At 40.0% G+C, this 12,247-nt stretch overlaps 1 protein-coding gene and 1 long non-coding RNA gene across 3 annotated transcripts in view; both read right to left on the reverse strand.

Moving 5' to 3' along the window:
- RAB28 (RAB28, member RAS oncogene family) overlaps window positions 1-9,111 on the reverse strand; it is a 64,840-nt gene extending 55,729 nt beyond the window's left edge. The window contains exons 1-2 of one of the 2 annotated variants that reach the window (XM_085304246.1): window positions 8,802-9,111; window positions 1,469-1,565 (exon numbers count right to left, since the gene is read on the reverse strand). In XM_085304246.1, the coding sequence (XP_085160372.1) occupies window positions 1,469-1,565; window positions 8,802-8,879 (175 nt within the window). In that variant the 5' untranslated portion in view covers window positions 8,880-9,111. The remainder of the gene's footprint in view (window positions 1-1,468; window positions 1,566-8,801) is intronic. The other variant, XM_085304244.1, reaches the window with a different exon arrangement.
- Window positions 9,112-10,422: 1,311 nt separating this feature from the next.
- LOC146596224 (uncharacterized) lies at window positions 10,423-12,132 on the reverse strand. Its single transcript, XR_014895781.1, has 2 exons — window positions 11,973-12,132; window positions 10,423-10,817 (listed from the first exon to the last, which is right to left on the reverse strand). It is a non-coding gene; the product is annotated as an uncharacterized LOC146596224 (long non-coding RNA).
- Window positions 12,133-12,247: the final 115 nt, after the last annotated feature.

Genomic DNA, 12,247 nt, shown 5'->3' on the forward strand with positions numbered 1-12,247 from the left:
AACACATTGCATGAATGTTACTATTTTGTTAATGATATGTACAGACTTTTTCATTGTTTTAGGGCTATTTTCACCTATATTCTGATTTTGTCACAAGACAAACTAGAACAGAGTAAAATATGAATGGGCCAGAAGTTGATGCTTTTCCAAATTTTCCATGCAACGTGAATAGTTAGAATCCCAATAATCTACTAATAGCTTCTGTATGCTTAACAGCTGGAAAAAAAAAACTTGCAAAAATACAGATTCTCAGCACATACACTGCATGATTTGTGTGCACATTTCACTTTCACATACTGCTGTAAGTGTTCTACATATTGATATTTTYAGAGGGAAGTAGTAGAATAAGAAAATTATTCTATTGGTTTTATGGAGAAATAAGCACTGAAATTTGGTATTTTATTTCTCATCAGATACAAGAAATACAATGAAATGTCCAAGTCAAAAAAACAGAACAATCTTTTCAGTCTTCCTGCATTTGATTTCACTTAATAAAAAAAATATAAGCATAAATCAAGAAATTAGTAATATCAATCAAATAAGTTCAAAAAGCTTACTATATTTTCTTAAGATTTCARGTGATAGCTAAAATATTTAATTTCTGCTTTTACATCCCCTTCAACAAGACAGAACTTGCATCAACTTCATCAAACCTCACTACAACTTTAATAATTAAATGTTTTCCAACTATGGTTTCTAACCAGAGTAAACTACTTTAATGAAATACTTTCATGCTTACAAATTGAGCAACCATGAAATACTTTCATGCTTACAAATTGAGCAACCACAGATTAATGGAAAAAAAAATCTCACTTTAAAGTCCCAGTTGTTCAGAAACAAACTTCTAGCAACAGCTATTCTTTTTTAATTATTTCTTTGCATTTTCCATGCAGTGCACTGCAACTGGCATCTAAATAGTTTCTTTGCCGTTGTGAAATGAAACATCTTGAATGCTCAAACTGTATTTTTATGAGTGCCGAGGGACCCTAAATTTTAGTGGTCTATTAAATGCCAGCAATTTCATGCTGCCTTGCATAAAACAGCATTCACATATTAGAGCACTGTGATTCCATAGCTACATTATCCCTCTCCATACAGCCCAAATACCAGTTGCATATTTTATTTAAAAATTTTTTTTTCAATTATTATATTTAAAGTTCTGTTTCTTTGTTACATGTTATACTACCTAYGTGAGCAAACAGTATGCTTAAAAATTATGCACACAGCTAACATTGCTCTTACTTGAATTCAGTATTTTACTAAAGTACTTAAAGGTAAAAGTTGCAAATGTATAACCCTTTGTCACCTGGTAAGARCATACTAAGAAAATTCTCTCTTAATAGCCTAATCTACTTTGTCATAAAAAGCACTGTAGCAAGCTTATTTAGCATACTTTACTTTGAAGACTAACTTTTTGCAAATCTTATTGCTGCCCAACCTCCCAGTGGTAGATTCTTTATTCTCTTACCTGGCAATGTTATCCTTTTCAAGAAGAAGTCCAGTCCCACAGTTTGTTTGTACTGTTTTCCAAAGGTTTCTTGGGCAAAACGCGTGGCTAAGGATGTCTAAAACAGAACAATATCAAATTAAGTTGACATTTTAAAAAGTCAGAAACTTAATATGAAAACAGAATTATGTAATACAGTTGAGCATTTTTTTAAATCAACGCATGCTGATAGTGTTCATGGATTTGTATTGACAAGCATTCCAGTMACCTTCAGCATAATAAAAGGAGAGGGCAAAGGCTTCTAATATATACAAAAAGCAACAAGGTATATGTTTCTGTTGTATTTCAAAGATAGTATAATATTCACATTACAGAATATTACACAGATGTGAATGAAATATTAGTATGCTCCACCTGACACAAAGTGACACTACCCAAAACCTGAAGAGCTTACTATTTCTAAAAAGTGCTCATTTCCAAAACAAGGGCCCATCCCTGGTACAGAATACCACAATCCCAAACCAACATTCTGTGAAGGAACAGACATCTGCACAGTGCACAGGCCCACAGGGGCTCCAAAGTGTTGCAGGATTCCTGCCACTGTACATGAAAGTTTCAGGATCAGGGATTACATACAGTCTAAGATGGAAACAAAGGCTGCAAACATTTGTACACAGAAAAGAGACTGAACTCATGTTAGTAATGTACATTTGCAAAACCATTCYCCTAAAAACAACTCTGAAAATTTATTTCTTAGATTTGTATTTTGTGGCTTTATGAAAGTAGACTAATACATCGTCAGCCTAATAAAGAATATCAGCTTTTACTACAGAACACTACTTTTACTATTACCACTAAAAGAATGCACAACTAACTAACATAAAATAATGAAGCATGGTATTTAAATTCTTTCACTAGCAATTTAATCTCTTCATGTAAGGCAAAAAAAAAAAAAAGAAAAGAAAGAAATCCCCACAATCTAAGGTTATAGAAAAACAACAAAAAAGAGAAGTAGAATTACAAACTATTTGTACTGTTTACATTGTCTAAAAAAATAAAATATATTAAATGTGAATGCCATGTAGCTAATCATATATCCTACACTAATTTAGAGGCAAACACTCACAAATCTCTTGTTAATATCACACATGGAAAAAAAGTAATTACAAAAATAAAATCTAACTAAGTTTATTTATGCGGGGAAAAAAATAACAACTTTGCAAAACCCCTATGCTGCCCTAGAAAACTCAAAATTAGCAAAAAGGGATTTTTCATCAACTTTCAGTTCATCAAGATCTGAAGAGGTAAACCACATCAACAGTTACTAAAAAATGCTGAGCACAATTAGTTTAAAGTGCTTCAGTAAAATAATGCCAGTCATTCTAAAAAGTGAGAACAGACAAGTTCTATTTAATAGATCTGCTGTAACAAAGATCTAAATTATGCTAGTAATATGTCAAATAAGTACACAGAAGGAAAAAAAAAATGCAACTTACTCTTTTTCTGCATGAACACATGACCACCACAGCCCCAGCATTAAAGCTCTAGTATGAATAGGCAAACATTTATTCAAACATAAAATTACTTGTGAATTAAATAACAAGATTTACTGTTCTCGCTTGTATCACATTTGTCTTCCTATTGCTCTCATATAATAACAGGTATTTTGAGATGAGAAGATATGTTTAGGAAGTAATCTAAAAATCAGTTAAACGCTATGGCAATATTTTCATTTACTTCACTGAACTCAAGCCCTGAGAGGATTAAAAATAAATAAATAAATGAAAAAACATGTAAATTAGAAATAGCCTAAGTACACTTACACATTTATATCGCTGTGGAAAGGCTGAGAACCACACAGGATGAATCATAAGAAGATTCTTCTAGCTGTAGCTATGTGACTGTAATACTAATGATGTGCAAAATAAAATTCAACAAAAATTCAGCCTATAATACTAAAAACTCAGTATTGCAGAACCTTAAGATTATAAAGTCATTATTTTAAAACTCTCATGACCCTAAATGATGTAGACAAAAACACTGCAGGAATACACTTCATAATCTTTCCTTTGCAATTTACTTTTTCATTGAAGTAACTAGCATCCAGACTACAAATTAAAATATCATCTGACTGTATCATATTATTGTATATTCTCCAACACATTACTTTAGATCTCCATTAAATAAACAACCTCCCTTCTTGTTTTAAGGGCTCAGTTAATACTGGCTTTATCACTCTGTGACACTCAAAATTCCCTGAAGGTTTCTAAGGGTGTTAGTAAAAATAAACAACATAAATTCAAATAACAGCCTACCAATAAGAGCAACAAGTGATCAACAGCATGGCACAGCTCTCTTAAATAGTTTTCTCTACTGCGCTCCTGAATGCAAAGGAATTTATAGCAGAAAATCATTGACTAACTCCTTTTTAATTTTTTTTTTCTAGTGGATGTTAGTGCTCATGAAAGGGGTTGGATTACCAGACTTGAGTCCTCTATTTATTCACAGAACAAGTATTTATCCAGAAAACACTAAGAGCAACAGTTCAAACTCTTCCACATCACGAAATGGAGAAGTTATCCCAGTGCATATTCAGTTACTTTTATAATGCAAATTCTGCCTTCAATCCTGAAATTGTTCTCTATCATGCTTCCCATAAAAGATTCTGCACAATAGTTTTGCTTGTAAAGCTATGAATGGGTAGTATCAATGTAAAAAAAAAAATTAAAGTTAAATAATAGTTAATGCAACTCTAGCTTTAAAAATAAACAAGTGATTAGTAACTGTTCATAAAAAGATCAGTCTCAATTCATAGTTTCAGCCATTAATCTAGTGATCAGAGCATAACATAATTTCAACAAAATCTTGTTCCCTGACATGTCTAAGTACCAACTGCCATAGTAGACTTTCCATTAAACCTAATTTGATAGATTCAGACATTTGTTTTAAAAGCTCTAAAGGAAATGCTTATATGCTCTTCCAAATGGCAATACACTTCTGAATCTTGGTCTTGCAACTTCCCTCTTTTAAGGGGAAAAAAAGTTCATTGGGTACTAACAAACAGCAATCAAGGCAGCAGTGAAATATATACAAAACACTGTTCTAACGACAAACTGATATTCGGGGGTTGTTTTGGAGATAAACAAAGATGCAATTAAACCTCAAGGGTGAGGCAAAGAAAGAATGTCTTGCTTACATTTTTCAGTGTCATCAACTTATTGTATAAACTTTGCTGACAAGTTATTCCTAAATGACTATATAAGTAAATAGAAAAAGAAAGCAAAAATATTTATGAAATAGTAGCAGACAAGTCACAAAGTACAAATAAAGACAGCCAGCTCTGACACTTTTTGCTCTCCAGGAGAATGTGGGAACTCAGAGAAAACCTTATCAACGATAGTTCTTTGAGAACTTGAGAATCTTAAAGAAAGCTTTCAGAAAGGAATGACAAAGCACAATAATCGTAGTTATAAAAATGAGAAACTAAAGCTAAAAGTCAATACATGTAGCACAAAAGTACATAGTCCTGGAACCACAAATTTCCATTCATGTACCAGCTTCACCAATCTATTGAGAATTCATTACCACTACCCAAAAAGCAACAGGTATCTGTCCCTTCGATCTCACACCCTTATAAAAGGCCAAGGCCACTCTCTAACCACAGCAACACTGATCCCTCAACCATAAACTGTCCCTACTACAAAAAAAATGAAGATAGACAAAATGAAAAGAAATACTAAATAAATGACGGAAATGCACTAACTGTTATAAACAAACGTAACTGTTCACTGTAAAGAACTTCTTACTGAGAACAGTCTACCTTTATGGGGGAGGAAAACTGTACAGATATCTGATAAAAAACAGRTAATAGAAACAGTTCTATCATATGAAGCTAATGTCTTTCCAGTCCACCTCTACTTATCAAAAAGAGTAAGTTATTAAGACTGAAATTAGATATTAATCTATGAAGAAATATTTATATAGGCCAATCTGCACAGGACCCCTGAGAATGTTTAATCTTATAAATGGCAAACTATGGCAGCAGTTAGTAAACATTTTTAAAGATTTTGAGATCAAGTGTAACAACAAGATCCAGGATTAACACATTATTTACAAAAAATGGTATCCTCAGAAATCCGAAAGTGGCACCACTCAGCTGTTAGAATCTGTGCCTCAGTTCCCACAGACTCCCACACCAGGCTGGGCACTACATGTATCATTTTCAACATCCGATAGCAGGAAGAGGAGGCAAAGGCAAGGTGTTCCAGCTACCCTACTTCTGTCTCCAGTTGCAATGGGTGGCAGAAGGACAGAAGTGCAACTGCTTCTCTTCTTCAGCATGTCTATTTTTCAGGACCTCCTTTCCTGTGAATAGCTCCAAGTTTACTTTCAAAGGCCCGAAGTTGTTTTTTTTTTTTYCCCCAACAGCAGCAAATCAAAATGGTTCCAGTTCAAATCAACATCGCCATATACTTTATTAATAAGACAACCTCTGTATAGAAGGAGCAGAAATATACGAATTATAACATTTTTTTTCTTCAATCCATACTAGTATTGCTGATTTATTGTAATGAAAACCATTTTGGCTCAGGAAGAATGGAGCAACAAAACTGATTTAAGACCTGTATACACACAGCATCTTATGCATCTTTCTTCTAGTAATCAATATTCAGGAAAAAAAAAATACTATCAATAACAGCTGCTTATTTTTGTCTTACGCTGTCCCCATGTCCAATTTCATACTTTTTTTCAGATTGTGTTCCTACTTTGTCTGCTTTATTTAAATAAAGTCTCTTTCAGACTTTCTGTCCCACACTCCTTTCATGCTTTCTTCCCTGTCAGCTCTCCTTCTCTTAGACCTTACTCTAGCAGTGCTTACTGCTTCCCTTAAAACCAATCCAATTATTCATTCAGCTACCATAGAACAAACGAATAGAAGTACATCACTCCTCCCTTGCCTCATGAATAGAGTAATTCCTAGCCAGTGGTAACATACACATTTTCCTCAGCTTGAACTGATGCTATTTTGTTTTTAAATTGTTTCCAACAGTTCTACAGGACCTGAATCACGTTACTTCTAAATAATGTGTGATACTGGACAAGAAAAATAAATGCAAGTTATCATCTTCAGTCAACTGACACAAGGACATTACTTTTTGGGAAAACTGAAGACCAGACAACTCCCGAAAGCCAAGAGAGAGGGTATTAAAAGGAAAAAGCTATGGAAGTAAGTCAAATGGGGAAATTTCACAGTGAACACATGAAATGCAGTATTTCAGAGGTATCTCCCACTATATCCTACATTCTTCCTGTCCAGCAATTCTAGTGTCCAGCAATTCTAGTGACAGAGGAAGAGGAAAAACAATACCTTCTATAGCAAGTAAAAGGATAAGTATGTGAACTAGGTGTGAAACAAATGTGAGAGGCTAGATTTGAAAACACATAGCATACACAGAGGAAGCAGAATGAGACCAACAAAAGACAGAAACCTCAGTTATTTAGTCTTCACGGGTGCTCTTATCCCTCACATACCAAAACCCACTCACTTCTTTATTTTTACCAGATTCTAATACAAATCTAATATTGGAACTGTTTGCTGCTAGGCCAGCAGGATGGCTATAAGAAGCCTCTATTACAGCATCATCTAGGGGGGATAAGAGGAAAAGCAGCCCACCATAACATAATTGCTGCTTATGCAGAATAAGCTATACTTGAATCACAGGATTCCCAGACCCAGCAGGAGATTCAGTGAATGGCAGTTCCCATGTGAGACGTAGGAACCAGCAGGAACATATATCAAAAACTCAAGAATGCTTGAAAACCCATGTTCAGTGAGAAGTCTTGCCACAAGCTGCAGAATAGCAGTAGCAAAAGGATTCTTCATTTTGAATGGAAAACTCCTGGGAAAAGTTACCCATAGAAGCAGCACTCCAGCAGTCAATCCTGTATATTCACTATACTCTCATCACACAGTAGCTCAGAATTGTCCATCTAACAACTCACATGAAAGCAATATCACTTCAGGCTACATTTAGAATCATTAGTCAGAAAACAACTTTTTGTTTTAACATAAAATTCTGTATAAGTAAGTGATCAAAGCCTTGCGCATACCTTCACTAAGAGTTTACTTTTATTAAAATTATTTTACTATTTTATTAATGTCTGGCAGATTTTTAACCCCCCACTAAGAATATTTCTATTTTTCACCTCTTGTCTCTCTGTATTTTCAAAAAGTTAGTGACAAATGAAAAGCTCTATTCTTAGAATCCACGATAAAAATTAATATTTTCAGATACATCTCACAAAAGGATTCAGACTACATACAGCAAAAGTTAACACATGTGTCTAGTAAAAAAAWCAGTGATTACTTCCATAGATAGCAAAGTGGCCTCTGTTTTGCCTTATTTGCTCTATATTTGCCTAAATTTCCCAGTATCTTTTTAAAAAGTAAGTATGAACTGCACTCACAGACTAATAACCCAACACTTACGAACAGTACTTAACCACACTGATTTCATATGGGGGGGAAACTTTTCTTAAAAAGAAAAAAAGCAAAATAAGACTAAATCAACCCAGAATTGTCCTTCYCAAACTCTGGAACAGGGTTGTCAGTACATTACTAACTCTGAAACCTAAAGGAAAATAAGGAGATGATCATCATCATCATCGTGAAGATCAGCATGGGCAACTCTTGCACCGCCCGTTATTTTGGCGGGAACAAGCAGCCCACGTGCCCGGCCCCGCTCAGCCCCTTCCCGGGCATTTGCCGGGCTGCCCCCGCAGGGGACAGGGCTGCCGGCTGGCCTGGCAGCCCCAGCGCTGCCATCATGCATTGCCCGGACCAAGTCTGCAGCGCACTCAAGGCATGAGAAACTCAGCACCAAGCGGTTCCATACTAACTACGCCGTTAGCCGCTTGTTTTATCAACGGACTCAAGGAAATTGGATTARAGTAGTGTATGTCTGCTTAGGGGTCACCTCCTCGGATGCTACGCGGCTACGGAAACGCTGCCAGAGGGCTTCGCTGTCGAGCGCCGGGGCAGCTCCGGCCGAGGCTCCCTCGGGGCAGACGCAAGCGGCCCCGGCGCTGCGCTCCCCGGCGAGGCGCCCACCGCCGCACGCGGGCCCGGGGCGGCGGGGATCCGTCCGGCCCTCCGCTACTGCCCCGGCCCCACGCGTGGGGGAGGCCCCGAAGGCGCGGCGGCAGGGGAGCGCCCGCCGCGGTCCCTCGCGGCGCCGGGTATCGCCACAGCGCCACGGGCTCGAGCGGCTGCGGGCCGCTCCCCCCGCAGCGGGCGGGGAGCCCAGCGGGAAGGGCGCGGGCGGCCGGGGCGCCGCCGGGGGCTGGCACTGACCTTGCCAGAGGTGCCGTCCCCCAACAACGCTAGCTTGAGCTGGCGGTCCGGAYTCTCCTCCTCCTCCGAGTCCGACATGGTCCCCGCGCCCCGAAGGGGAAGGGGAGGGGGCGGAGGGCAGCCGGGAGGGAMGGGGCGCGGGAACGCGCAGGAGGTGGAGGAGAGGAGCGAGCGCCGCGGTCACAGAGCCCGCRGCAGCGCTGAGGCCGGAGCCGCCATCTTCCTCCAGCGCGCCCGCCGTCGCTAAGGCCCGCTTGAGACGAAACCAACGAGAGACCGGAGGGGAGGGGAGTGGGTAGCTCGCGGGCGGGAGCTAGAGCAACAAGCCCAACAGTCGCTCCGCGAGCACGCAGGGGGCACCCGCTACGCCCTCACTCCTCCCCCCCGCGGGCGGGCGAATGGTTTAGCCCGGCTCGCCAATACGAGCGGCAGTGGTTGAGCCCCCGATTGACGCCTCAGGCGGTAACTAAGCAACGTACAGGTCAGAGGTCGCAAGGGCGGTGGCGAAATGGGCGCCATCTCTGACGACGGGAGGCGGTGCCGGGTGGGGGCGTGGCCTCGTAGCACGCCACGCCCCCGGGGGCGGGGCTATCGCCTTGACCACGCCCTGGCGCTTGACTCCTCCCCAGAGCGGCGCGGCCGGTGCTCGCGGCGGGGGCCTCGCCGTGCCGGGGCGGCTCCCGGCGCCGCGGCCGCGCCTCCGCCGGGGCCAGCGCGGTGCTCGCGTCTGCTGCGGCCGCGCCGAGCCCTGCTCTCCGGAGAGCGCGCTCAGAAATAAACCAAGCTTCAGCGCGCCCACGCCCTGCAGGGGCAAAAGCACTCGTCTCTGAAAATTGTTCCATTGCCTCCCGCTAAACACTTAGCGTGACTTACATCTTGAATAAGTTTTGAAGACTGTTGTGTTTAATTCTGATTAGTGGTCTGGTACAGGCAGTCCCGGAAACCTGAAGGCTGTTCTGTGTTTACCTAGTGCATGTCCTAAGCAATAATGAAAAGTCTTTTCCCAAGAGATTATTGCTCATGAATAAATGAAATACATCTTGCAGTCTTCATAATTTTGGTTGAATAGTTCATACAGTTTGACAACATCCTGCAATAATCTAATTACATTTCTCTCTAACAGCCTTGCTGTGCAAAATTCCCACACAATTCAGTAGTCACAGCCTTGAAAACTTTTTGTTGGCATTTTTTATTTGCAAGGGGCTACAAGTGCCTAAGGATGTTAGTTGAAAAGCACTAAATTGAGACTAAATTGGGGTTACTACCTACCAGTGCAGTTCCAATCATAATGCCATACAGGGATAAGCTATGTTAGTTCAAATCACTGATCGTACTATTTCACACTATCTCACTTCTCCTTCAGTGCCCTCACTTAATGTTGTCAACCAACAGGCCATCAGGAAAAGGAGATATGCTGACAGGTGAAGACTCTGAAGTGTCACATCTACTCCAGTGTCTTTTTCCTTTTGACCATGAGAAGTCACTCCTCAGACATTACTGACAACCGCTTGTCTAGCCTAACCCTAAAAACCACCAGGTTGCATAGGAAARTTGTGAAGTCTATCTATTAAGAACTTTTCTATCCTTCCAGATAAATAGTAAGACACCCTTTCTAAATATCTCAACTGAATTTTAAACTATTTTATTATGCACAATAAGACCAYAGAGAGCAGTTTAACACCTCCTCTTTACAGCAGTCTTTCATATGTTTGAAAACTGTTAGCATGTCTTAACTCAGTCTTCTCCTCTGTAGACTAAACAACTCTTCTTCTTTCAGTCTTTCCCTAGTTTGTCTTTTCTAGGCTTCTGATTATTCTTGTTGCTTTCCACTGGCCCTTCTCCACTTTCTTGAAGTGTTGTGCCAAAAGCTGGATACAGTACTTTGGTTGAGGTCTTATGAGTACCGAGTAGAGTGGAAGTATTACTTCATGTGTCCTGCATATGAGACTCCTGTTTATATATCTCAGTATGATGTTTGCTTTCTTCACGGTATGACATTGCTGAATCATACTGTTTCTGATTTAAAAAAAATTAAAAATAGAGAGAGAGAGAGAGAGAGAGAGAGAGATCTGAATCTTCTTTTCCAGAACTGTTATCAGCACTTCATATACGCTTAAGGCTTTATTCCTATTTAAATCTAGTGCTTTGTACATGTCCCCACTGATTTTCATCCTATTTTCTGGCTATTTATCCAATTTCCCAGTATAATTTTATTTATTATTTWAAAATATTTTTATTTGCTGTCCTTCCAAGTGTATGCAATCCCTCCCAAATGCCAAAAACTATTCAGGCATGGTTTACACAGCAGCTTGAACAAAAGAGGCAGCTAAAACTGTTTTCAGTATATGCGCTTTAATGGATGCAATATCAAWCTAAGAATATTTAAAACAACTTTGTATATCTGAACAGAAGTCATTCCTCTTTCAGTCAGGTTTTCCTTCTTGGAAATTATGTCAGAAGTTTCCAATCTTACAAATAGTTTTACTCAGTCCTCAATGGGCTCAAAAATATTCCTTATTCCAAAAAGCTACTTAGGTATTCAAGTGTTTGCAGAATGGAGGCCAAATGCTTTCCCAATAACACTCTGCAAAAAAAAAAAAATAAAATAAAAAGGTAGACAGACCTTAATTTCTAATGCAAAACCAGACACATCTTTGACATTTTCTTTATATTTCATAAAGAATTAAGACATTTACTCATCAGCTGTTTTCCGTTTCAAAACACCTTTTAACCTAATTATACTGTAACTTCTACTAACTAGGAACTTCAGCGAGATCCACATCTGAATAGCTTCTCTTAGAGGGAAGAGCCACTGGAACAAACATGGAATTTTCCTTTAAGATTCCTGAAGTAGTGGGAGTGTTGTCCAATTAGCACTGAATATTTAGAACTTCCACATCTCTCATCTGGGCAGACATATCTGACAAACCATTTAAAATATTAAAGGAACTAGCWAATTTGGCCTCAATCACCTAAAAAGAAAAAAAAAAAGAAAAAAAAAGAAAAAAATCCAAGTTTCCCAGTTAAGTTACTGACAGCTCAGTAAGAAAGAGGGCCCCACTCTCCCCACTCCCATCACTCAGAACAGCTACTAAAAACCCAAACCAGCACTCTCATAGCATAGGTTAGCAAGTAAAAATGTGCACACATTTATAATCCTTCATTACTTACACATTTTCTACCAGGAGAGTAACTTAAGACTTCTTCTGCTCGTTGAGGACCGCAGCCGGGCCGAGGAGCCTTTCGCATCGGCGCCCTGCCACGCTCAGCCCGTGCCAGGCCGCCGGCCTGGCCTCGCCGGCCCTGGGGAACTCGCTTCTGGAAGAGCAAAGCTTTCGGCCCGCAGGGGAGGCCGCGGGCTGCGCGCGAGGGCAGCTGGGCCTCGCCCGCCCGCGAATCCAGCGGGCGCCGGCGCTCGCAGGTGGCAGGCGAGGCGCGGCCGCGCC

This window comes from Rhea americana, unplaced genomic scaffold (assembly GCF_003343005.1).
Source record: "Rhea americana isolate MKP2758 unplaced genomic scaffold, rheAme1 scaffold_205, whole genome shotgun sequence".
Taxonomy (NCBI): domain Eukaryota; kingdom Metazoa; phylum Chordata; class Aves; order Rheiformes; family Rheidae; genus Rhea; species Rhea americana.